The 27,789-nt window shown below is 47.0% G+C and overlaps 1 protein-coding gene across 10 annotated transcripts in view; it reads left to right on the top strand.

Annotated features, from left to right (window-relative positions):
* The window catches only part of FAR2 (fatty acyl-CoA reductase 2), a 219,332-nt gene that overhangs the window by 144,838 nt on the left and 46,705 nt on the right, over positions 1-27,789 (top strand). For all 10 annotated transcript variants that reach the window (XM_074935921.1, XM_074935950.1, XM_074935990.1 and 7 more), the window contains 2 exons: positions 7,437-7,614; positions 15,299-15,343. In XM_074935921.1, coding sequence (XP_074792022.1) covers positions 7,437-7,614; positions 15,299-15,343 — 223 coding nt within the window. The remainder of the gene's footprint in view (positions 1-7,436; positions 7,615-15,298; positions 15,344-27,789) is intronic.

Here is a 27,789-nt window from a genome sequence, read left to right as displayed (position 1 = left end):
GTCTTTATTTGGAGGTCTCTTAAAGTCACATTAGATTGTTATTTGGATCGACCTTCCAGCTGTATTTTGATTTCATTTTGAATAGGAAAGAATTAGCAAATAAAATGATCCATATGTGTCAATCCTATTATTTCAGATGTTTTTCCACAGTCTTTATTTATAGTGGCACGTGACTCTCTATGGTCCAGCATGGAGTCAGTTGAAGGTGCTTATTTGTGTTAGTGAGAATGACGCAGTGCTTCTTCCTTTTCTAAGTCCCAACGCTCTTGTTCCCTCAATAGGAGCTGTAACGTTTTAGAAAGTGAGCGTGATTCACCATTGCATTACTCCTGTTTTCACTCAGTGTGACTCCACTTATTTCAATGCAGTCCCAAATAGTGTCAAACTGGAGTGAATCAGACTCACTGTTTCAGAAAGAGATTTAAAATGATGACCCCTCATTCTAACCCTGCAAGAATCCCAGCCCAGACTGCTGCGTTTAGCTCTTTCTAATGGTTCCTTTCCAACTGCTTTCTCCCCATGTATGAGCTGTGCATCTGCAGGGCCAGGTTCATTCTGTATGGAAAACCACAGCTCAGCTGGAGAATTCAGTAAATCTGCAGGACAACAAAAGTGTTTATTTAACTGAGTTTGTTGAATAGATGGATAATTAGAAAGAAAAACAAAACCTGCTGACAGGGATTCCAGGGAAGCCTTCTCCTGAGAAGAACTAAACTTCCCCATGGCAGTTTGTTCTGCTTTCCTTTTTCTTTTAAGATAATTTTCCATTTGCATGACATTAACTTTAACTGTGCCAGCCATTAGCTCAGAATGCAGGTGTGAGCCTTCTTGTCCTTCGGACTTCTTCAGAGATGGGCATAAGCAGTATCTGCTGGCTTTTTCTCTGAGAGAAGAATAGAATTTGGCTTTTGCTCTTGAATCCCATGTTGCCAAAATAAATGATTGCACTCTCTGAGTGCTAACTGGAAAATGTAATGTCAAATATTGTTCTGTCTTTAATTTTTCTCTAGCAGCCCAGAGTCTTGAGTATAGTTCTCCCCAGCCAGCATATGAAGTCAGAATAATTTAAAAAGTCTTTTAATGATATCAGGATCTCCCACGTTCCCCACTTACAAAAAGGGGTTTGCCAGCTTGCAGAGTTCAGTTTTCTGTCACCAGCAAGTGCTGACTCAGAAAAAAGACTTGAGCAAAGGACACAATGAGCCTCTGAAACCAGCAGGCATTTCTGACAATATGCCTCTACCACAGGCTCCAGGTTGCACAGACAAAGGAAGTAATCAGGAAAGCCTCAGAGAGTTACGGGGTGAGGCACTATCTTCTCTGCTCTGCTGTACGTTTGCCTCAGCAGTATGTACAGCTGTCAACTCTTGGTCTCCACATGGTTTGGTTTTTTGTTTGCTTGCTTTTCTTACACTTTCTCATGGTTTCCTGAACTCTGGCAGCATTCTTGTGAATGTTGTCCTTGCTCAACAGGTTTACTATCTTCCATTGCTTTCAGTGGGCTGGAAGCCACAGGCCGCCCTCAGTTAAGATGGCTGCCACTTCCCAGCAGCCTTTGCAGGTGGCATGAAGGCTGCCCATAGTGAAGATGACCACTGTCTCCCATTGTTTATAAAGGCACTGAAGCTAGGGGGCACTCAGCGAAGATTGCCGGACTCTTGGTTTGGAAAGTGGTCTGGAAACTGTAAGGGTGCAGGAAGAAGACTTGTGGGCAGGGGCTGTGGAGGCTGCAGAGGAACATGGGGGAGTAGGAGGGAGAAAGTCAAGATCAGGGACTTGTGATGGGGAAAAGAAAGGAAAATACAAAGGCAGGTGGGGGACAGGAGACTAAGGGAAAATGTGAGGAGCAGAGAACTGGCTGGCGCAGAGAGGAAGACAAAGAATGGGTAGGAGGATGGAGGCAGGGGTGATGCTATCAGAATACTTCATTATTCTGTCTTCAGCTAACTAGGAGGAAGTATATCTAAGTGTGGGCACTAGTCCAGAAGGGCTCAAAGAAAGATAATTAATAGGTAAGGAAGTTTTCCCCTTAATCCCTTCCTCCACCCCATATAGTTCCAAATAATTACATGGATTGTGTCAGCAAAAAGGGGAAAGAAATAGCAAGTTATACTTTGGGCCAGCCAGCTGTGAAAGCATCCCTTCATATCTACATCAACTGTCTATTTGAAAACTGATTTTAAAGCATTCAACTGAACAAGCATCGATATTTTTCTTGTTTCATATGTCTGAGGCTGGCAATACATTATAATCCTGGCTGTTCACCTGCTGTTCAGGTTCATAGTAGCCAATGCCAGCAGAAACTGGAACAGGTCTGTCAAGGTTCCTCCCCCACTCTGAACTCTAGGGTACAGATGTGGGGACCTGCATGAAAACCTCCTAAGCTTACTTTTACCAGCTTAGGTTAAAACTTCCCCAAGGTACAAATTAATTTTATCTTTTGTCCTTGGAATAACCACTGCCACCACCAAACTCTAACTGGGTTTACTGGGAAACGTAGTTTGGACACGTCTTTCCCCCCAAAATCCTCCCAACCCTTGCACCCCACTTCCTGGGGAAGGTTTGGTAAAAATCCTCACCAATTTGCATAGGTGACCACAGACCCAAACCCTTGGATCTGAGAACAATGAAAAAGCATTCAGTTTTCTTACAAGAAGACTTTTAATAGAAGTAAAGGAATCACCTCTGTAAAATCAGGATGGTAGATACCTTACAGGGTAATTAGATTCAAAACATAGAGAATCCCTCTAGGCAAAACCTTAAGTTACAAAAAAGACACACAGACAGGAATAGTCATTCTGTTCAGCACAGTTCTTTTCTCAGCCATTTAAAGAAATCATAATCTAACATATACCTAGCTAGATTACTTACTAAAGTTCTAAGACTCCATTCCTGGTCTATCCCCGGCAAAAGCAGCATACAGACAGACACAGACCCCTTGTTTCTCTCCCTCCTCCCAGCTTTTGAAAGTATCTTGTCTCCTCATTGGTCATTTTGGTCAGGTGCCAGCGAGGTTACCTTTAGCTTCTTAACCCTTTACAGGTGAGAGGATTTTTCCTCTGGCCAGGAGGGATTTTAAAGGGGTTTACTCTTCCTTTTATATTTATGACAAGGTCATTCAGATATACTCTTCTACAGTTGTAGGACATTGGCGGTTATGATGTGTAATGGGGATTTTTAAGGCTAATGTGTAAAGAAGCTTCTTAGACCTAATAGGAAAGTAGAATTTTTGCAAAGCTATTAAAAGGCATGACCCTACAATCATAGCTAAATAACAGATCCTTTAATGGTCCTCTTGATGACAGATTTAATTTGTATTTATGATTATTTACTCAGCTAGAATTCTTGGTCAGGCTCCAAGCTGTTTCTTTTTCCATTCGTCCTCCTTCTATCTCCCTGATTTCAAATATGATGCTTCTTTAACTGCAACTGAAACTTTAAGATTGATCTGTGGAAACCAAAAGTCACACTACTAAATACCATCAGGCCAATAGAGGAAACGTATAATCTGCTACATCAGGCAAGATTTGCCTTAATCTAAATCTGAGGGAAATCCGCTTTGGAGGGTGCGCTGAGGTAAGGAGCACCGCACAGTCTATAAAGTGTGGACCAAAGCAGGGTGCACACTGTCCCTGATTATAATATAATAGGAAATGTAAAAGGAGGTCAGTTCTAATTTACATAAGGGACCATCTTATTTGTGGTAAGTGTAAAATCTTAATACAGAAAGTCACTTTTTCTCAGGGGAAAACGACTTGTCTGTTTGGTGGAGTGGGGGACAGTGGGCAGCTAACCAAAGCATTTTTCTTTGATTTCGTAAGGCACCAACAGCAGTGAGCAAAAGCAGTTACTATATGAATTAGCCTTTCAAAACCGCAAATGTAGGTCACAGAAAATGTAGGGCAGCATAAGGCTTGTTGAATTGTCGGCTCGGTGCTTCCATGATGGGAACACTGATTAATCATAGCACCTGGGAGGTTGGGATACTTGTGAGGGTCTGTGGCACAAAGCTCTCAACTATCGCTCAGAACGGCATGGAGGCACACCCACGATACTGGAGTTATGACAGGGCACTTTAGCTGGGCACTTTGAATGTATTTAGGGACATACCAAATTCATGGTCCATTTTGGTCAATTTCGCGGTAATGGGATTTTAAAAATCATAAATTTCATGATTTCAGGTATTTAAATCTGAAATTTCATGTTGTTGTAATTGTAGGGGTTGGACCCAAAAAGGAGATGGGAGGGTTACAAGGTTTTGTAGGGCGGGGGTTGTAGTATTGCTATCCTTACTTCTGCACTGCTGCTGGTGACAGCGCTGTCTCCAGAGCTGGGCAGCCGGAGAGCAGCGGCTGCTGGCTGGGAGCCCAGCTCTGAAGGCAGAGCCACCTTCAGCAGCAGCGCAGAAGTAAGGATGGCCTGGTATGGTATTGCCACCCTTACTTCTGCACTGCTGCCTGCAGCGCCGGGCCCTTAGCCAGCAGTCGCCCAGCACAGAAGTAAGGGTGGCAATACTGCGACCCCCCCAAAAATAACCTTGTGACCCCCCTGCAACTCCCTTTTTGGTCAAGACTCCCCCAATTTGAGAAACGCTGGTCTCCCCGGTGAAATATGTATAGTATAGGGTAAAAGCACATGAAAGACCAGATTTCCCGGGGGGAGGAGACCAGATTTCGTGGTCTGTGATGTGTTTTTCATGGCCGTGAATTTGGTAGGGCCCTAGATATATTAGATGGACAAGTTGCACCATCTGGTAAATCAGCATTATAATTGGCCCTGGTACCCCGATGGCTTATTCCCATGGTAGCTCAATTACACTGGGAAAGCAAAGGCAGTATTCTGACCATAGCTATGACTGTAGGCAGGGTTTCTGTTTAAAGCTGAATTTTGCATCATTTCTGAAATCGACATAAATGGTCAGAACTGGAACTGGGCAGGAAACTGTTTCCTATCCCACAAGAGTTTTTGAGATTTCAACATTTTCTCCCATCCCAATTTAGGATGAAAAGTTGAAATCTTGAAAATTTTCATGAACCAATAATCTGATCTGAAATTTTCCAGGGGTCAGTTGAAATGTTCTGTTTTGATTTTATAGAATTTCACTTTATTTAGTATGAATTAACTATACTTTCAAAATGAACTCATTTTGAACGAGAAAAGGAAACTTTTTGTTTCAAAAATGTTGAAAAGTCTTGTTGTGACCATTTGAAAACTTTTTTTTCACAATCAAGATTAATAAAAACCAACCCTTTCCTGCAAACAGTTTTGGGTTTCACCAATTTGTTATTTCCAATTGGAAAAAAATAACATTTTGTCAGAAGATTCCTGACCGTCTCCTGTCAGAACTGGTTGAAAATCACTGTGCTAGTCCAGAGACAGAATTTGTGGTGCAAATTTGAGCTCATTTGATGAAGTGGTTCTCAAGATACAGCACAGTGGTCACCAACCAGTCGATCATGATCGACAGGTTGATCCTAGAGGATCTCCCAGTCAATCACAATCTCCAGCATAGTGTGGCTGTAGCTAAGGCAGACTGCCTGCCTACCACGGCCCCACACCACTCCCAGAAGCAGCCAGTGCAGCCCCCTGGCCCCTGGAGGATGCATGGGTCTCCCTCCGTGCGCTGCTCCTGCCTGCAAGCACCGCCCCCGCAGTTCCCATTGGCTGGGAGAGCTGTGGGGGCAGTGTTTGCAGAGAGGGACAGCGTGCAGAGCCACATGCCCCCCGCCCCTCCCCCAGCCCCTTCCAGGAGCGGTGTGGGGCCGGGGTTGGCAGGGAGCCTGCCTTAGCCTCGCTGTGCCCACCACCAACTGGGACCCACCGGAGGTAAGTGCTGCCCGGCAGGAGGTCCTGTACCCCAATCCCCTACCCCAGGCTCAGCCCAGAGCCCCCTCCCACACTGTGAACCCCTCAGCCCCAGCCCAGAGCCCGCACTCCCTCCCGAACGTCAACCCCCTGCCCCAGCCCAGTGAAAGTGAATAAAGGTAGAGAGGAGAGTGATCGACAGAGAGAAGGGGGGATGGAGTGAGAGCGGGTCGGGGCTTTGGGAAAGGGGAAGGGACAGGGTAGATCCTGGGTTGCCCTTAGATTCAAAAAGTGATCTTGGGTGTAAAAAGATTGGAGACCACTGATATAGCACATGCACCCTTCCATTTACTGCCCCCAAGTGGCCTATTTTTAAGATATCAAGTCTTATGACCTTATTTTATGTAGAGATAGGGGAGAGAAGGAAGTGGTGGAGCATCACTGGAATGTCCCCAGTGAGCTCTACTGTCCAGCACAAAGAAAAAGCTCCAAAACTTAATAAAAGGTTATTGGACTTTATTTTTGGTTCTATGGAGTTATGCACCAGACTTCTGTGAACCCTATCTAGATTGCCAGCCCTGTCTGTAGACTTCAGAAACACAGCCAGCTCCCTTCCTCTCTGAACCAGAACACAGGCAGATGAGCAAAGTGTTGCTGGTTTGCCAGAGCACAGTTTGAACCCAGGGCCTCCATTTTAACAGCAATGACCTCGACTCCAGGAGCCAAATTAGTAACTCCTTCATCTGGTCTTAGTAATAGTCTCCTATCTGGACCAGCCAATAGAAGGGAACACATAACATTTACTGAGCCAGCCATTTGCATTCATTCACCTCCATAAAAATATCTTTTGGCAGAGGGGAAAGCAAATATCATTCATCTCCTATAACAGATGGAGAAATTGAGGACAACAGAGGTTCTACAAAGCCACCTCTGGTACAGCCAAGGTCTCTCAAATAGCAGGCTCAGCTTATCCACTGAGCCATACTACCTCTCAGAAAAAATGAGCCAAAACTTTGTGCTTGGCTAGAGCAGAACCAAACACATGAATTTTTTATTTTTATTTTTTGTGGTGGTGGGAGCTGGTGGGGAGATTTGGAAAGGGACCCTGCATGCAAACACAGTGATAATGTCAGATATTTGCATAATAAATGCAATTTCAATATCATTGAAGAAAATAATTGACATTTTAAACTTTTATAATGCTGCTAAACTTTTGGTGGAATTGAATTTTACCAAGAGTTTGCATGCGTAGCTGGGGACTGTGCTAGCTAATACATCACTAAACAATGCTGTAAAAGCAGCAAAGAGTCCTGTGGCTCCTTATAGACTAACAGACGTATTGGAGCATAAGTTTTCGTGGGTGAATACCCACTTGGTCGGATGCAAACAATGCTGGTGCAGCACATCTGTACTAGGGGTGAAATCCTGGCTCCATTGTAGTAAATAACAAAGCTCCCAGTTATTCCTTCTTTTGCCTAAAAGTATTCTAGTTGCTGACTTCCCCACTGCAGGTAAGAGTCTTGAAACTATAGACAGCTGAGTATGCTGACCAATTTGCATAACTTCTTCCTCATTTCCTTCATCTGTCTATGTGGTTTATGTCAACAGAATTCTTTTCTTTGTCCCACTAGGTGGCTGGATGAATCTATCATTCAAGAGATCACACCCAAACTGATTGGGGACTGGCCGAACACGTATACATACACCAAAGCCTTGGCAGAGTACCTGGTCCAGCAAGAGAAAGAGCACTTCAACATTGCCATCATCAGGCCATCCATCGTAGGAGCCAGCTGGCATGAGCCTTTCCCAGTAAGCCTGATTACACTCCTTCTTTTAACCGTTTCCCAGGTCTGCTCTCCAGATCCAGCTGAGGCTCCTGCTCTACATCCAGCCTTACTGCCGGGGGGCAACACCATGTTACAAAGATGCCTGCTGATCATCTTAGAAGTGCACTCTGGTTCTTCAGGGTCTCCAGGGAGGGCAGTGGGAGATGGGAGTAGGCAGTGTCTGGTGCAGACTTGCTCAACATCTCCAGGAAAGATTCACACTTGCAAGGTGAAAAAGGCAATTTAAAATAAAAAAACAAATTAATTGGATTTACTGTTGGTGGGAAATGCTGGACTTGCAATACTGGAGACTGAAGTCCTATATCCAGAGAGCTTCTACACACTGCCACGCCAGCATATCTCAGCATTGAGCTCGGGGAACACTCCTAGGGCTCATAGGACTGGTCAGGCTCTCCATCCTGATCTTTATGCTAAGGCAGTCTGCTAGGCATGTCAGGTAGGGCCATTTATGAGGGTTTTTTGGATGACATAACATGACATTTAACAACTCACCAAGCTGAGATGCTCCAGATGCACACTTATGGGGAGTGTTGCAAATATTAGGAGTATCACACATGGAATTGAAGGCAGCTACATTTATACATTGAAATAAATATTCTAGGCCAAATTTACTACTGGCATTAGTAGGTGCAACATGTCCTAGGCTTGCACCTGGGTCATAAAGGTGACATAGTCTACCGTACCTGAGTGGGACCAGGCAAAGCTCAGACATCACCTAGGATCTGAGCCAAAATACCATCTTGGAAGGACAGAGTGGAGCATAATAATGTCATTCCAAATATTATTGGTTCTAATTAACATTCCCACAAGATGTGATTTTCCTTACTGCAAGAGAGTGCTGTTCAAGAGTCCTGATATTCTTTACTGTCTTTGAAAATCAAATAAATTACCTCCAATCTGACCGTTAGATATGCCACACTGATCATTATAAACCAGGGGTGATTGCATCAACACCAAGATTACATGGCATTTGGAAAGTCAGATCTGGTTCATGCAGTCAAATTATCACCCTAATGTGGTGATCTTTAAAACAAAATTTGACTATATTTGACTATATCGTAAACTACAGACAACACTGGCTGTTTACCGTGCATCCTTTATTTAAAATCAATACTTTGCGCTATCTTTGCTCTCTGGCAGTCGTCCAAGCTAAATTGGCATCCATTTTAACAGTGGTCTGATTAAGTGACTTCATCCATACCACAGCACTGTAATACTTTTTGAAGCCAGTAAAACAGAAGGTTTATTGGACAACAGGAACACAGTCCAAAACAGAGCTTGTGGGTACACCCAGGACCCCTCAGTGAAGTCCTTCTGGGGGAGCAGGGAGCTTAGACCCCAGCCCTGGGGTTCCCTGTGTTCCTCCACCCAGCCCCAAACTGAAAACTAAACCCACCGAGCAGGTTCCCTGCTGCAGCCTCCGTCCACATTCCTGGGCAGAGGTGTCACCTCCCCCTCCCCCTCCTGGCTCAGGTGACAGGCTCTCAGGTCTCCCGTCCCCAGGGCACATTCCCAGGTCAACACTCCCCCCTCCCTGCTGCGTCACATCGTCACATCTCTCCCCCCTTCGAGACTGAACTGAGCGGGGTCACTGTGACCAGTGACCTGGGGAAGTTCGGGGCCCCCTCTCCGGGACAGCGCATCCGCTATCAGGTTGGCACTTCCCTTCACATGGACCACGTCCATGTCGTAATCCTGCAGGAGCAGGCTCCACCTCAGGAGCTTGGCGTTGGCTCCTTTCATCTGGTGCAGCCAGGTCAGGGGAGAGTGGTCGGTGTACACGGTGAAGTGTCGCCCGAAGAGATAGGGCTCTAGTTTCTTGAGGGCCCACACCATGGCCAGGCACTCCTTCTCGATGGCCGCGTAGTGTCGCTCCCGGGGTAGCAACTTCTTGCTCAGGTACACGATGGGGCGTGTCTCCCCCTTTTCATCCTCCTGCATTAACACCGCCCCCAGTCCCGTGTCGGAGGCGTCGGTGAACACCACAAAGGGCTTGTCAAAGTCTGGGTTTGCTAGAACTGGGCCACTGACCAGAGCCTCCTTCAGCGCCCGGAAAGCCTCCTGGCACTGCTCGGTCCAGACCACCTTGTCTGGCTTCCCCTTCTTGCATAGCTCAGTGATGGGGGTGGCTATGGCGCTAAAGTGGGGCACAAATCTTCGGTAGTATCCTGCCATCCCAATAAAGGATTGGACCTGCTTTTTGGTGTGGGGAGCGGGCCAGTCTCTGATCACCTCCACCTTGGCCGGTTCCGGCTTTAGGCGGCCGCTCCCCACCCGATGGCCCAGGTAAGATACTTCAGCCATCCCCACCTTGCACTTCTCCGCTTTGACAGTCAGCCCAGCCCCCTGGAGTCGGTCCAGCACTTGTCTAACCTGGGACACGTGGTCCTCCCAGGTCTGGCTAAAGACACAGATGTCGTCAATATACGCCACGGCAAAACTCTCCATCCCCCTCAGGAGCTGGTCCACCAGGCGCTGGAAGGTGGCCGGCGCTCCCTTGAGGCCGAAAGGCAGGGTCAGAAACTCATAGAGCCCCAGAGGGGTGATAAAGGCCGATTTCAGCCGGGCATCTGCATCCAGCGGCACTTGCCAGTAGCCCTTTGTAAGGTCCATGGTGGTAAGGTACCGAGCTCCTCCCAGCTTGTCTAGGAGCTCGTCCGGCCTGGGCATGGGGTAGGCATCCGATACAGTGATGGCATTGAGCTTCCGATAGTCCACACAGAACCGGACTGACCCATCCTTTTTGGGGACCAGCACCACCGGCGAGGCCCAAGGGCTGGCCGATGGCTGGATCACCCCCAAAGCCAGCATGTCCCGGACCTCTCTTTCCAGGTCCTGAGCAGTTTTCCCTGTGACTCGGAAGGGGGAGCATCTTATCAGCGGGTGCGACCCTGTCTGCACCCGGTGGACAGTCAGATTAGTGCGTCCAGGCTGGTTGGAAAACAGCTGTCGGTACAGATGCAGCACCCCCCTGACCTCAGCTTGCTGGGCAGGGGTGAGCTGATCCGAGAGGGGGATTGTTTCCAGGGGGGAACCAGCTCTGGTCCCAGGGAATAGATCTACTAAAGGGTCATCTCCCTGCTCCTCCCACTGACCACACACAGCTAACACCACATTCCCCCTGGCATAATATGGCTTCATCATATTCACATGGTACACCCGGCGGTGGTGGGCCCGGTTCGACAGCTCCACCACATAGTTTACCTCATTGAGCTGCTTGACGACCTTGAACGGGCCCTCCCAGGTGGCCTGTAGTCTGTTCTTTCTCACGGGGATGAGAACCATCACCTGATCCCCGGTGGCGTAGGCACGGGCCCGCGCCGTGCGGTCATACCAGACCTTCTGCTTCCTCTGGGCTCTGGCCAGATTCTCCCTGGCCAGGCCCATGAGTTCAGCCAGTCTCTCTCGGAAGGTCAGGACATACTCCACCACTGACTCTCCATCGGGAGTGGCCTTCCCCTCCCACTCGTCTCTCATCAGGTCCAGGGGGCCCCTCACCCTCCTTCCATATAACAGTTCGAACGGGGAAAATCCGGTAGACTCCTGGGGCACCTCCCTGTACGCGAACAGCAGGTGAGGTAAGTACTTGTCCCAATCCTGCGGGTGCTGGTTCATAAAGGTTTTCAGCATCATCTTTAGCGTCCCGTTAAACCTCTCCACCAGCCCATTGGACTGGGGGTGATACGCTGAGGCCCAGTCATGCCGGACCCCACATTTCTCCCACAAGCACCGGAGCAGGGCCGACATGAAGTTGGAGCCTTGGTCTGTCAAGACTTCCCTGGGGAACCCCACTCGGCTGAAAATGGTCAGGAGCGCATCTGCCACGGTGTCTGCTTCAATGGAAGCTAAGGGCACTGCCTCGGGGTAGCGGGTGGCGAAATCTACCACCACCAGAATGTATTTCTTCCCCGACCGGGTCGTCTTGCTGCGAGGCCCCACGATGTCCATGGCCACCTTCTGGAAAGGCTCCTCTATGATGGGCAAAGGTCTCAACGCCGCTTTCCCCTTGTCCCGGGCCTTCCCCACCCTCTGACAGGGGTCACAGGATCGGCAATACTGCCGGACGGTGGTAAAGACCCCGGGCCAGTAAAAGTTCTGTAGCAACCTCTGCCGGGTGCGCCGGATTCCCTGGTGCCCTGCGAGGGGGATGTCATGGGCCAGGGACAGGAGCTTGCGGCGGTACTTCTGGGGGACCACCAGCTGCCTCCTGATCCCACAGGACTCCCCTTCCCCTGGGGGAGCCCATTCTCGGTACAGGAACCCCTTCTCCCACAGGAACCTCTCCTGGCAGCCTCTCCTCATGGTCCGTCCCTCACTGAGGTCGGCCAGGTCCCTGAGCTTCTGCAAGGAGGGATCTTTCCTCAACTCGGCCTGGAACTCAGCGGCTGGGGAAGGGATGGGGCCCGGTTCCCCCTCCGTGGCCAGGTCTGAGGCCGCAGCCTCTCTGAGCCGTGCCCCTCGGCGCTCCCTCCCCACCCGAGTAGGGTCTCGCGCCTCCAGTGTGGTACCCTCCCCAGGGTCAGGTCGCAGTGCCCCTCGCCGGCTCTGGCTATGGGTCACAACCAGGGCGGTCTGGGGGTCGCTTGGCCAGTCCTCTAGGTCTCCCCCCATCAAAACTTCAGTGGGCAAATGGTGGTGTACCCCCACATCCTTGGGGCCCTCCTTGGTCCCCCATTTCAGGTGTACCCTTGCCACGGGCACCTTAAATGGGGTCCCGCCCACCCCCGTCAGGGTCAGGTAGGTGTTGGGCACCACCCGATCTGGGGCCACCACCTCGGGCCGGGCCAGCGTCACCTCCGCGCCCGTATCCCAGTATCCATTGACCTTCCTCCCATCCACCTCCAGGGGAACAAGGCACTCTCTCCGGAGGGACAGCCCCGCACCCACCCTGTAAACCAAGCACCCTGAGTCCAGAGCCTCCAGCCCTCTGGCGGGGCTGGCTGGGGGTACTCTTCCCTCCTGAGCAGGTGGCAAACTGGTAGCCCCCCTTTCCTGGGTCGGCTGCCCCTCGTCCAGCTGAGTCCCTACCCAGTTAACCCTGGGTAGGTTGGGTCTGCTCAGTTTGTCCCTGAGCCCGGGGCACTGGGCCCGTACGTGGCCTCTCTGGCCACAGTGATAGCAGCTCAGGTCACGTTGGTCCCCTCGAACGGGTCGGAGGGGCCCGACACCAGGCGTTCCCCTTTGGAGGGGGTTCTCCCTATTTCCCTGCTGGGAGGCCCCCTGGTGACTCTCTCTCTGCATCGGGAGGGGCCTGTTCTTTTGGGACTCCTCCCGGCTACCCCCTGACCGACTGTTCACAAACTCGTCGGCCAGCTGCCCTGCATGCTGGGGGTTCGCGAGCTTTTTGTCCACCAGCCACAGCCTCAGGTCGGAAGGGCACTGTTCATACAGGTGCTCCAGTACAAACAGGTCAAGCAGGTCCTCTTTAGTTTGGGCCCCCGCTGTCCACTTGCGGGCGTATCCCTGCATCCTGTTGACCAGTTGTAGGTAGGTGACCTCAGGCGTTTTACGCTGACTCCGGAACCTTCTCCGGTACATCTCGGGGGTCAGCCCAAACTCACGGAGCAGGGCCTGTTTGAACAGTTCATAGTCCCCTGCCTCTGCCCCTGTCATCCGGCTGTAGACCTCCACGGCTTTGGGGTCCAGTAAGGGGGTGAGGAACTGGAGCCTGTCTGCAGGGTCAACCCTGTGCAGCTCGCAGGCATTCTCAAAGGCCGTCAGGAAGCTATCTATGTCCTCCCCCTCCTTCCGCTGGGCCAGGAAGCACTTATCAAAGCTCCTTGCAGTCTTGGGTCCCCCCGCACTCACCGCAGCCGGGGCCCCACTGCTCCTCAGCCTGGCCAGCTCCAGTTCATGCTGCCTTTGTTTCTCCTTCTCCTGCTGCTCATGTTGACGTTCCCTCTCCTTCTCCTGACGCTCCCTCTCCTTCTCCTCCTGCTCATGTTGACGTTGTTTCTCCTTCTCCTCCTGCTCATGTTGACGTTGTTTCTCCTTCTCCTCCTGCTCATGTTGACGTTGTTTCTCCTCATGTTGACGTTGTTTTTCATGATCCTCCAGCTCCCTCATTTTCCTCTCCCTCTCCCATTCCAGCCGCATCCGCTCCAGGGATGGGGAGCTCCGCTGGGAGGATCCCCTGCTGGCTGCTGGGGTCAGGGGGCCCTCGGTATTCGCTGGGCTTCCCACAACCCCTCCCCCAGGCATAGGTAGGAAGGGTCTCGGGGTGTCCTGGGCAGCAGTCTGACCCCTCCCAGCCTGGTCAGGCCCCAGGGCCCACGCTGCGTCCGCCGGGCGGCTTCCCTCAGGGACAGGGATCGGGTCATCCAAGCGATCCCTCTCCTCCAGCTGGGCAATCAGCTGTTCCTTGGTGGACCTCCCGACGCGCAGCCCCCTCTGCCTGCACAGCTCCACCAGGTCGCTCTTAAGGCGTTTAGCGTACATCTCCCGGCTGGCCACTCGCAGGCCGGGCAGCTGTCCACGGTTTCCAGGAAAAGCCCCTAGTGTGCCAGTCCTTCTTGAGGTCACCACCTCTTTGCCAGGGTCGAGCTGCAGACTCCTCCGCCCCTGGGACCGCTCGCTGCAATCCCCCGGGGGACCCTGTTACTGCAAAAGTCCTTCTCTCTGGTCACACACTCCCAGGGGTTAACCGCCCCCTGAAACCGTCTCTCTCTGAATCTTCAGCACGCCTGGTCCCCGTCAATCCCCCTTCGTTTTACTGTTCCCCAGTCACTTACTGCAGGAAGCGCCGTTCACGGGGTGCAGTAGATCCCACCGCTGCCACCAGTTGTCACGGAGTGTGGGGGAGTCCAGGCCCTGCACCCCTCTTCCTGGGATTCACTGAGACTCTCAGCCAGCCAGTAAAACAGAAGGTTTATTGGACAACAGGAACACAGTCCAAAACAGAGCTTGTGGGTACACCCAGGACCCCTCAGTGAAGTCCTTCTGGGGGAGCAGGGAGCTTAGACCCCAGCCCTGGGGTTCCCTGTGTTCCTCCACCCAGCCCCAAACTGAAAACTAAACCCACCGAGCAGGTTCCCTGCTGCAGCCTCCGTCCACATTCCTGGGCAGAGGTGTCACCTCCCCCTCCCCCTCCTGGCTCAGGTGACAGGCTCTCAGGTCTCCCGTCCCCAGGGCACATTCCCAGGTCAACACTCCCCCCTCCCTGCTGCGTCACATCGTCACACCTTACTGCAAGAGAGTGCTGTTCAAGAGTCCTGATATTCTTTACTGTCTTTGAAAATCAAATAAATTACCTCCAATCTGACCGTTAGATATGCCACACTGATCATTATAAACCAGGGGTGATTGCATCAACACCAAGATTACATGGCATTTGGAAAGTCAGATCTGGTTCATGCAGTCAAATTATCACCCTAATGTGGTGATCTTTAAAACAAAATTTGACTATATTTGACTATATCGTAAACTACAGACAACACTGGCTGTTTACCGTGCATCCTTTATTTAAAATCAATACTTTGCGCTATCTTTGCTCTCTGGCAGTCGTCCAAGCTAAATTGGCATCCATTTTAACAGTGGTCTGATTAAGTGACTTCATCCATACCACAGCACTGTAATACTTTTTGAAGCCTGTATGAGCTAAATATTGTTGAAAGAAATAATTTAAAAATGCCTTTCCTTTTTTGCAGGGTTGGATTGACAACTTCAATGGACCAAGTGGAATTATTATTGCGGTACGTATAGTTACTAGTTAAAAAAAAATTATTTTGCTGAAAACTTGTGTGCAGATAATTCCATAGCATTTCGTAGATTCTAATACAGACACATACCATACATCTTTATGGGCATATGCCTACAGCACCTGACAGTGTTGTCTGTTTATACTGCATCCAAAAAAACTACCTTAAAAGAAAATTAAGGTTGCATAGTCAAGTACTGAAAAGTTAGGAAATAGAAGAATTAATGTTACCTGTACAAGCTTACTTTGTCCCCCTTCTTATGCATATGCATTATGATACAGTCTTTAATTACATGATCACATACTAGTTTTTCCACAGGATCCTGGCCTCCTACCAGCAGAAGGTGCATTGAGAGCATAGTCTCCATGCTTTCAGTTCTGGTACCTGGCACAACAGTGGCAGCTATTAAGGAGCATGTGCCAAGCTCTTTGGGGATACCAAATGCTCATCCTGGTCAGCATGTAGGATCTGTGTGGGTATGGAGCATGCTCATTGCAGACAGAATCTTGGGAGAATCTAGCTGCCAGCTTGTACTAAAGCTCTACTGAGCATGTGTGAACTGGGATTTTCAGAGGCTTATAAATTGGCCATATTTGGGCAATTTTCATGGGGCTAGCAAAAGGCACACCCCTGATGGTAGGTACAGTTGCCGACTTTCACATGGTAAATAAGCATCCCGACTTTCACAATAAGCCAAAAATCAAGCTAAGCCCCTGCTTGCTGGGTGCCGATCAAAAAAAAAAGTAACAACGTATAATCTCTCCACATATAGAAGCCGTTCCATACCCCTAATCATTTTTGTTGCCCTCTTCTGTACCTTTTCCAATTCTAACATACCTTTTTTGAGATGGGGCAACCAGAACTATATGCAGTATTCAAGGTGCAGGCATACCATTAATTTATATAGTGGCATTATAATATTTTCTGATTTATTATCTGTCCCTTTCCTAATGGTTCCTAATGTTCTTTTAGCTTTTTTGCCTGCCACTGCACACTGAGCAGATGTTTTCAGAGAGCTATCCACAATGACTCCAATATCTCCTTCTTGAAAGGTAACAGCTAATTTAGACCCCATCACTTTGTATGTGTAGTTGGAATTTATTTTTCCAGTGTGCATTACTTGGCACTTATCAATATTGAATTTCATCTGCCTTTTTGTTGTCCCGTCACCCAGTTTAGTGAGATCCCTTTGTAGCTCTTCTCAGTGAGCTTTGGACTTAACTATCTTGAGTAACTTTGTATCGTCTGCAAATTTTGTCGTCTCACTTCTCACCCCCTTTTCCAAGACATTTATGAATATGCTGAACAGCACAGGTCCCAGTACAGTTCCTTGGAGGACCCGGCTATTTACCTCTCTCCATTGTGAAAACTGACCATTTATTCCTGACCTTTGTTTCCTATCTTTTAAACAGTTATTGATCCATGAGAAGCCCTTCCCTCTTGTTCCATGACTGCTTAGTTTGCTTAATTGACTTTGGTGAGGGACCTCGTCAAAAGCTTTCTGAAAGTCCAAGTACAGTATATCCACTGGATCTCCCTTGTCCACAATAGATTGGCGAGGCATAATTTCCCTTTACAAAAGCTGTGTTAACTCATCTCCCACAAATCATGTTCATTTATGTGTCTGATAATTCTGTAACTTACTATAGTTTCAGCCAATTTCTCCGGTACTGAAGTTAGGCTTACCAGCCTATAATCGCCTCTGGAGCCTTTTTTAAAAATCAGCATTACATGAGCTACCCTCTAGTCATCTGGTAAGGAGGCTGACTTCAGTGTTAGATTACATATTACAGTTAGAAGTTCTGCAATTTCATATTTAGTTCCTTCAGAACTCTTGGGTGAATACCATCAGGTCTGGTGATTTATTACTGTTTAATTATCAGTTTGTTCCAAAATTTCCTCTACTGACACCTCAGTCTGGGGAAGTTCTTCAGGTTTTCCACCTAAAAAAAGGGCTCAGGCATGGGGATTTCCCCCACATCCTCTGCAGTGAAAACTGATAAAAATAATTCATTTAGCTTCTCCACAACAGCTTGTCTTATTTGAGTGCTCCTTAAGTATTTTGATGGTCCAGCAGCTCCACTGACTGTTTGGCAGGCTTCCTGCTTCTGATGTACTTTAAAAAAAATTGTCGTTCATTTTTGTGTCTTTATCTAGTTGTTTTTCAAATTCTTTCTTGGCATGCCTTAATTACACTTTTATATGTGACTTGCCAGCATTTGTTGTCCTTTCTGTTTTCCTCAGAAAGATTTTACTTCCAATTTTTAAAGGATGCCTTTGTGCCTCTAACCACCTCTTTCATTCTGCTGTTGAGTCATGGTGGTATTTTTTGGTTCCCTTGATGTTTTTTGTTTTTGATGGGAGGTGTACATTTAATTTGAGCCTCTATTACGGTGTTTTTAAATAGTCTCCATTCAGCTTGCAGGCATTTCACCCTTTAATTTCTGTTTTAACTCGCATCCTCATTTTTGTGTAGTCCCCCAGCCTTTTGAAGTAAACAAGATTCCCTCAGAAAAACGTGCCATTACTAAGAGTGCTGGGCGGAAAAACATACAGTGCAGTGTGCAGTTAGATCATCCCAGAGAAGCCAGCAAGCAAAACTTTTAAAAAGAGAATGCAAATTGTTCAAGAGCACTTGGCGCCCAAGCCCCTCATTATGGCTGAAAGGTTTGGGCATGGGCAGCAGGTAGGGGAGGCTGGGGGAGGCTGTGCCTCCCCAAACAGCCAGCCGTGGTCCCGGCCATACTCCGCCCCCAGGGCCCCATTTCAGTGGTGCCACTGGGCTCCAGGGGCTGGGGCCATGCCGCCCACCTTCCTGGCGTTCCGGGGCTGGGGAGGGTGGAGCGGCACCATGCGCTCTCCCTCCCAGCGCTCCGGGACTGCGGGGGGCTGCAGGCACTAGCCAGCCTGGGGCGGGGGCCAGCGGCCGTGGTGGGCTCTGGGTTCCGGGGGCGGGGAAGGGACGGGGCCGGCCTCAGGTGTAAGGGGCAGGGCTATGTACTAGCCTCCTCCAGCCAGCGGTTCACATGCTGCCCGTGGGTTTGGGTTTCATAAGCGGAATCAACCTGAAGGTGAATCTATTTCCTCGTTTGGGACAGAGTTAAAAAGATTATCAAAACACTGTCCTTTTAAGGATAGTCTTAACAAGGCCTTGAGAGACAGATTTGTGTGTGGAGTTCTTAATGGAAGCATACAAAAAAGGCTCTTAACTGAGGAAAATCTACCTTTAAATGTACAGTAGAAATTGGAGTAGCGATGAAAACTGCAGCAACGGATGCAATAGAATTGCATGCTGAAGCTAAAACTGAAGTAGGAATGCATACACTCTCTGTGATCCAAAGCAAGAGCTGGTACACTCAGCAGACAGACATGTTATTAGTGTACAAAAGGGCTCCACGTGCCTTCTGATTGCCAATTTAAAGATGCATATTGCAGAAGCATATTGTAGCACTAAGAGAAATAAGAAAGAGACCAAATCAGGGTACAGAAAAAGCAGTATCAGCATACACTCTATACACAGAAGCAACAGTAACACTGCCTGAGAAAGTGGAGTAGCCAGCCTGGATATATAGAGTGTGAGCAAAAAGGGCAAGTCAGCAATCTAGTTGACACCCCAAGTGGCAGGAAAAATACTGAGAATGAAATTGGATGCAGGCTTTGCAGCATCTGTTAGGTCACGTTCAAAATATGAGAAAACTTTTAAAAATACCAAATTGAGGGAGACACCAATGTTGCTAAAAACATCTATGGGAGAAAAGATAGTGCCAATTGGAGTGATGCAAGCGAATGTGGAGTATAACAATAAGCAATGTTTATTAGACTTGCATGTGATTGAGAAGGGGGGACCCAGCCCTGTGAGGCCATGAATGGTTACGTAAGATTCCTCCGGATTGGAAATCTATAAAGATATTGCAGTCACTTTCAGCAGAATCCACTAAAACAACTGAACAACAGCTGGAAGCGGTATTTTGTCAGGCATCAGGAGTATTCAAGGAGGGCATAGGAACTCTAAAACACAGGAAGGCTAAAATAATCCTAATTGAGAAGGCACAGCCCAAGCTTCACAAAGCTCAACCTGTCTCTTACAGTATCTGCGTGAATTGGAATGTCTGGAAAGATAGGGCATGCTCTCAAAAAGTGACCTCGGGGAGGGGGGAATTCCTGGGGTTCCAGTTGTAAAAAGCAGTAAGGAAGCGTGGTGCTTTTAAAGTCACCATAAGCCATGTACTAAACATTGACAGATACCCTCTGCATTGGATTGAAGACATTTTTGCTACGCTGGCAGAGGGGGCAACAATTCAACAAAATTGATTTGTCATAGACCTACTTACAAATGGAAGTTGAGGAATAATCTAAGTCATCTCTCACAATCCACACACAAAAGGGTCTGTGGCAGTACAACAAGCTAGTGTCTAGTATTGCTGCAGCTCCTGCTATATGGTAATAGACAACGGACCCAGTTTTCCAAGGTTCTCTGAGAACACGGTGTTATTTGGATGACATTATTGTGACCGGTGGAAGTGATGAAGAACATCTGGAAACCCTGAAACGGGTATTAAATCTCTAGAAGAATATGACTTATGAGCCACTTACATAAAATGTGAAATTTTCAAGGACTCGGTAGTTTGTTGTGGGCATGTTATTGGTGCAAAAGGCCTGCACAAATCTCAGGAGAAGATTAAAGCCATCCTGGAAGCTCCACCACCAAAGGATGTGTCATAATTTAGATATTTCTAGGATTTATCAACTACTGTAGCCATTTTTTTACCAAACATAGCCGCAGTATTGCATCCATTGAACTGTTTACTGCAGACTAAACAAAAGTGGGTATGGTCACATGAGTGTCAAAAAGCTTTTTTCAAAGCAAATCCATTGGTCACATCAGACAGTGTAGTTACACACTTTAACCCATCCTTACCTATCAAGTTAACGTGATTCTTCCTCATAGGGAATTGAGGCATCTATATCCTACACCATGCCAGGTGACAGTGACAGACCCCCATAGCTTTTGCCTCCAGATTGCTTGCCATGGCAGAAGGTAACTGCACAATGGACAAGGAGACTTAAAATCTGATATTGGGTGTGAAGAAATTAAGCCAATATCTATATGGAAGGAAATTCAGCCTTGTCACAGACCACCAGCCCCTAGTAGCAATCCTTCGTCTGAGGAAGGGAGTTTCTGTAGCAAATGCAGCACATATGCAACAATGGGCTCGCTTCTTAGCTGGTCACATCTTTGACACAGAATTCAAAAGAACAGAAGCGCATGCAAATGCAGACAGGCTTTTCCATGTGCACTTTCTAGTTGAAGGGTGACCTGTAATCGAGACAGAATCTGTTGAATTTGTCAGGTTGTTTCAGTTTGAGATCACCCCGTTGATTTGAAGTTTGACCAAGCAAGAAACCAGGAGGGATCCCATGTGAGCTCAGGTTTATGAAGCCACTCTGAAGGGCTGAAAATATTCTAACAGCCCTAATTGGGGGTGAGCTTACCATACATTAAGGATGTGTCCTGTGGAATTCATGTTGTTATACCTAGTAAACTGTGCACAAGAGTCTTAGAAGAGTTCCTTGTAGGTCACCTAGAGATAGTAAAAAAGAAGGCACTTGCCAAAAGTTTTGTATGGTGGCTAGTCATTGAACAACAAATAGAGCAGCTTGCTAAGGAATGTTTTGACACCCAGCAGATACAACACATGCCTAAACCAGCATCATTGCCCCTGGGAATGGCCATAAGCTCCCTGGCAATGTCTGCATATTGACTTTGCCGGACCATTTTTGGGAATGATGTATCTAGTAGTGGGGGGTGCCCATTCCAAATGGCCAGAAGTTTTTTTGCATGAAAACTACCACAGCTGCACAGACAATAGAAAAAACTGGAAGTTTATTTGCAAGAACTGGACTGCCAGAACAAGCTGTGAGTGACAACGGTCCTCAGTATTGCTCAGAAGAGTTTCAGCAGCTCATGAAGAAAAATGGTATTAGGCATTTCACCTTAATACCACACCACCCATCCACAAAGGGCTTAGTTGAAAGGTTTGTACAGGAGTTTAAGCAAGCCCTGAGATCTATGGCAGATGAGAAGGGGTCATTACAGCAGAAGCTGGCATGCTTCCTGCTAGCATATAGAAATACAGTATATTCCATGACAAACCAAACACCTGAAATGCTGTTTATGGGCAGAAATCTCAGGTCACACTTGGACTTATTAAAGTCAGATGTACTCCTACAAGTCAGAATTTGTCCAATAAGTCAAGCTATGGTGAGAGGGACCAGTGCCCCTTGTCAGCTACAAGTGGGTCTAATAGTGTTGGCGCATGATTATCGGGGAACCAGTATGTGGCTTCCAGCAACTATTATCGCACAAACAGGTCCTTTGTCTTATATAGTACAAGGGGAACCCAATATATTTTGGTTCTGCCATGTTGATCAAGTGTGAGATTCAGGGGTGACCCTGTGGCTGACAAAAGCAGCAAAATTTGGGGAACTGCCAATTATTCCAGTATCAATGCCCCAGCTTGAAGCAGCAACCAAGAAGCAGGTGCGCTGAACAACCAGCATTATCTGAGGGAACATCTGAGTCAGAAATTGCTGCAGACACATCACTTCCTCAGAGAAGTGTTCAAAATGTTGGCAGACGCTATGCAGAAAGACAAAGCAAGCCACCTTAAAGACTTCACTTGTAACTGGACCTTGGGTTGTTCGTCCACCTTCTGAAGGTTTGTGTCAATTCCATTTTTCAAGGGGAAGGACAGATGTGATATACTTGACTGTATTGAGTAGAGTTTTGAATCTGTTTGTGTGAATTTGCAGTTATAGTTTCTTAAGTAGATGCTTATGCTGAATTTATTGTTATGTAGTGGTTACTATGTTTTTCTTCTCTCTCTCTTTGTAATACAAGAGTCAGTCTGCCATCCTGGCTGCTGTGTTTCTAATCAGGGATTTGTGCTATATCTGCCATACGCGCCACCTTTTATATCCCACCATGGACTGCTGCACTGGGCAGCACAGCATGGGGAGGAGGTGACCAGCCCTCTGTGGAGAAAGAAGCGGTTCGGGACTATTAGAAAAGCTGGACGTGCACAAGTCCATGGGGCCGGATGCATTGCATCCAAGTGTGCTAAAGGAGTTGGCGGATGTGATTGTAGAGCCATTGGCCATTATCTTTGAAAACTCATGGCGATCGGGGGAGGTCCCGGACAACTGGAAAAAGGCTAATGTAGTGCCCATCTTTAAAAAAGGGAAGGAGGAGGATCCTGGGAACTACAGGCCAGTCAGCCTCACCTCAATCCCTGGAAAAGTCATGGAGCAGGTCCTCAAGGAATCAGTTCTGAAGCACTTAGAGGAGAGGAAAGGGATCAGGAACAGTCAGCATGGATTCACCAAGGGCAAGTCATGCCTGACTAATCTAATTGCCTTCTATGATGAGATAACTGGCTCTGTGGATGAAGGGAAAGCAGTGGACGTGTTGTTCCTTGACTTTAGCAAAGGTTTTGACACGGTCTCCCACAGTATTCTTGCCAGCAAGTTAAAGAAGTATGGGCTGGATGAATGGACTATAAGGTGGATAGAAAGTTGGCTAGATTGTCGGGCTCAACGGGTAGTGATCAATGGCTCCATGTCTAGTTGGCAGCCGGTATCAAGTGGAGTGCCCCAAGGGTCGGTCCAGGGGCCGGTTTTGTTCAATATCTTCATAAATGATCTGGAGGATGGTGTGGATTGCACCCTCAGCAAGTTTGCAGATGACACTAAACTGGGAGGAGAAGTAAATACGCTGGAGGGTAGGGATAGGACACAGAGGGACCTAGAGAAATTGGAGGATTGGGCCAAAAGAAATCTGATGAAGTTCAACAAGGACAAGTGCAGAGCCCTGCAGTTAGGACGGAAGAATCCAATGCACCGCTACAGACTAGGGACCGAATGGCTCGGCAGCAGTTCTGCAGAAAAGGACCTAGGGGTTACAGTGGACGAGAAGCTGGATATGAGTCAACAGTGTGCCCTTGTTGCCAAGAAGGCCAATGGCATTTTGGTATAAGTAGGGGCATTGCCAGCAGATCGAGGGACGTGATCGTTCCCCTCTATTCGACACTGGTGAGGCCTCATCCGGCGTACTGTGTCCAGTTTTGGGCCCCACACTACAAGAAGGATGTGGAAAAATTGGAAAGAGTCCAGCGGAGGGCAACAAAAATGATTAGGGGACTGGAACACATGACTTATGAGGAGAGGCTGAGGGAACTGGGGATGTTTAGTCTACGGAAGAGAAGAATGAGGGGGGAATTTGATAGCTGCTTTCAACTACCTGAAAGGGGGTTCTAAAGAGGATGGCTCTAGACTGTTCTCAGTGGTAGCAGATGACAGAACAAGGAGTAATGGTCTCAAGTTGCAGTGGGGGAGATTTAGGTTGGATATTAGGAAAAACTTTTTCACTAGGAGGGTGGTGAAACACTGGAATGTGTTACCTAGGGAGGTGGTGGAATCTCCTTCCTTAGAAGTTTTTAAGGTCAGGCTTGACAGAGCCCTGGTGGGGATGATTTAATTGAGGATCGGTGCTGCTTTGAGCAGGGAGTTGGACTAGATGACCTCCTGAGGTCCCTTCCAACCCTGATATTCTATGATTCTATGGACAAGCTCACAAATGTTGCGCTCGCTCTCTCTTTCTCTCTCCTCCACACTTAGCATCTTGGGTTCACCTAGTATGTGTCTCTTCTGTGTTCTTTCACACAGCCTTGCCACTGTTAGCATGAAAACCTTCTCCTCTGCAACTTATGTCTGGAAACTCCTTGTAAATGTAAATCTTTGCTTCATTAACTCCCTATTGCTTTTCACTATCAACTGAAAAGAGATTTTTTTTTTCTTCTTTGCCAACATCTCTGAATTTCTCTCCATTTGCTATTGTTTTAATTTTATATCTGTATTATTTAACTCCATATATTCTTTGGGATACAATTTGCATGAACGATGTTACACAAAATAAAGTTCTGTTGTTTTGTCCTTTATTTCCCTTGAGATTGTTTTGTGAGTTAGTTGTGCTGGATACCTGCATACATCAGGCCCATACATCAGGCCGAGTGCTTTCAGCCACCCAAGAAATGCAGCGATCAGGTGTGACTTTGTGACTTGAAGTGTTTCACTGATTTTGTAAAATGTTTTTCTTGCACTTTTTTTGACTATCAGCAATTCAGACCTGACCTACATGTTGAAGTATTTTGAATCTTCATCCACCAATAATATTTCTTCTTTCATTAAATCATCTGCTGAAGTTGTACAAGGTCCCGTATGTATTTCATGTCATTGTTCCTTGGCTCAACAACAAAGGGGAAATGGAGCCATATGCCGTCATATAACTATATCTTTTCCTGAATTCCATCTGTGAAATCCAGGCCTCATTGATGTCCGTGGCAAAACTATCATTGATTTCAAGAGGGTCAGGATTTAAAGCTACGTCTTTAGTACTGAATGAATTCTAGTGTACAGTTGGGGTTTCTGACACTGCAGGACTATTTTACTAATTCTTCCTAAACTGCAGTTTTCTCTTACAAAAATTGCCCACATTTTGTGACTTGAATATTTTTAAGTTGTGAAAGATTTTGGTTTTGTTCAAATGGATCGGGTGCCAACGTTCTAGGTTCTTATATCTCTGAAATGAAGAGACAGCAGAAAATAATCACAAGGAATGAGCATACATTTAGGTTACACTGAACACATTAACAACCCCGTGCAAGATCTGACAATTTAATTCCATCACACATGAAAGTCGGAGAAGGAGAATCCCACTTCTGCAGTTTCGTTTGACAATACAGGGGTTTCTCACACATTTTGATAACTTTGTCCTGAGAGTCCCAGAGGGGACAGCTCACTTATCTGTCTTTTCTTTCCCAAGAAAAGCGGTTGAAGTATTTACACAGTGATAAAGTTTAGGTTTTCACGTATTGCAAGATCACTGTGTTTTTTAAAATATCTACACTATATTTTATATGATATATAAAACCTATATATTACAAAATAACTATTTTCCACTATATAGTTCAGTAGTTTTCAAACTGTGGTCTATGGATCCCTGGGGGTCCGCAGACTATGTCTAAGGGGTCTGTGAAAGGTGACTATGAAAATAAAGTTTCAGATCCCAGAAAAGGCATTCTGTTTTTCTGATCAATCAAAAGTATGTGGATACCCCCACCTACAGGTCAAAACCCAGAAGTGTTGTCATTACTGTAGAAGCCCACAGTTTAGCATCCTTACACTGTGTCAAATGCCGTGCTGAGCATGTGTATCATTTATAGTTGAATTCTCTTCTGTCAGTTTTTTCAGTCTGTCTTCTGTGGTAGGGGTCTGTGGACCACAGGTTGAATTACCAAAGGGGTCCACACCTCTGTTCACATTTTTTTTTAGGGGTCCGCAAATGAAAAAAGGTTGAAAACCATTGCTGTAGAGCACTGCTATAACTGAGTGAGTATAGAAAAGTATCAATATTCTTAAAATGTTTCATTTAAGTTAGTACTCATGAAAAGGGCTAGATCATCAGCCCTGGAGTTTAGCCGAGGAATAACAGAAACACAGGCAGCATCAGTGCAAGTTTCGCCACTCTACCCTGCCAGTGTGCATGAACACTGACATTGGAGGGATTACCTTTACTTCTGTTGAGACTAAAAAGAGTGTCAGTTTTCATTAGATAGGATAGAGGTGTTCACATCACAGCATCTCCTAAAAACTGGACTCGGATGGTCATCACATTTCACAGGGACTACTGTCCTCTGGTGGGTCCATCCACCAGCTTGGGGAAAAACAGTCAGCCATGCCCAACTATGTTATATCCTTCTACACGGGCTCTGTTATTTTTCTGACATAGAAATGCAAAAAATATGGAATATGTAACAAAAATGATAGTCCTGACCTGGACTGATACTGCAGGTCCTGTGCCCACCCAGTAGCTCAAGGGTCACAACCTTCCCTTTGCCTCAGGGGAACCACAGGGCTGCTCAGGGAACTGTTTGTCTCTCTTGCCTGACCCCTCCCCACTTGCAGAGTTTGGTCCTCACTTTTATATCTTCCAGCTGGAAACCAGAGCCACTCTTTAGCTGCCTCTTAGCTGGATCAGCTGGTTCCCAACACCTGCCTGCTGGGATTCTCTGGAGGCCAGGGCTTGCTGCTCCCTGACTCTGCAGGCCCTAAATGGGCAGACCACTCTAATACACTACCAAACAGGCCCTCCATAAAAAGTATCCATCTGTTCTTCAAGGATTTGTTCTTGCACCATTGAAATTTTCCCTTTGACTTCATTGAGTGCAGGACCAGGCAATAAGTGGGGAAAAAATGCATGCTCTTATCTTAATACTTGTTTGAATCTCTGTTTCATGATAACCAGTGAATGAAATTCATGAGGAACACATTTTTTCATTTCTGATTGGCAGGAGGCCATGTCTAGCCATTGCAAATGACAAGCTAGCAACTGTGATCCACCTGTTCATCTTCTCAGGGCTGGACTTCCTCTAAGTAGGTCTGTTGGTCACGGTCAAGCAAAAACTCCACCTTGTCCTGTTCAAAGTGTATATGTTGGACAAGTAGCTGAGAGCATATCATACGTGTGCCCTCTCCGGTTAAGTTTCCTTCTCTGCCTAATTCAAAGTCCTGGTCCTTATCTTGAAATCCCTTGGTGGTCTTGAGACAGGCTACATCAGAGACTGACTCTCTATCAGTGATCACTCAAGACAACTGAATTAATCTGGGACATAGAAATTAGAAGTGCTTAGGGTGAAACTTTCAGGAGCTGAAAGCAGGATGTTCTCAATGTTGGGTGCTGGACTGCCCTAGCTGAGGAGATCTGAATGGATCCCTGTCTATCTGTTTTCAGAGCCCATTCTTTTGATCCTACTTGCAGTGATGAGGGAAGAAGGAATAATTGAAGGTTAGTGGTTTGAAACCCATGATGACAAAAGCAAAATTCCATTTGGGTGATTTTCTGTGCTCATCAAGCAAAGTGAATTTTGTTCCTATATCTTGCAGTTATTGGCATCCTATAAATATAAGAGATTTGACTGTTTTTCCAGACCAAATTTTGTAGATAGTTCAGATAAGCATCTTTTGGCTGCTTTATCCAAACTGAACCTGAACTCCAAACCTTTTGAACTTTTCCCCCTCATTAGCATTTATGTAGAGATGAGAGTCTAATAGTTTGTCTGCACAAATACATATGTTTCTGTTAAATACACCGTGTGAGGGGGCAGAGCTCTGCTTTATTGCATAGAGTGATTTATTTCCCTTTGCCTCAAATTGCTTCTTTTACTGGGAAGAGCAGCTTTGGTTTATCTGTTGATTTCAGACGGTGTGTGAAGTGAATCACATTTCTGCTAGACTATAACTGAAGAGTTATGTCTTAGTGTAGCACAACCTTCCTTCCCCCCTACAAAGCTATGATTAGCTGGTGTGGGAAATAACTCTGCTTT

The sequence above is a fragment of the Natator depressus genome, chromosome 1, assembly GCF_965152275.1.
Source record: "Natator depressus isolate rNatDep1 chromosome 1, rNatDep2.hap1, whole genome shotgun sequence".
In the NCBI taxonomy this organism is placed as follows: domain Eukaryota; kingdom Metazoa; phylum Chordata; order Testudines; family Cheloniidae; genus Natator; species Natator depressus.
The sequence above is the reverse complement of the archived record's forward strand: the minus strand, read 5'-3'. Positions and strand labels throughout refer to the sequence as shown.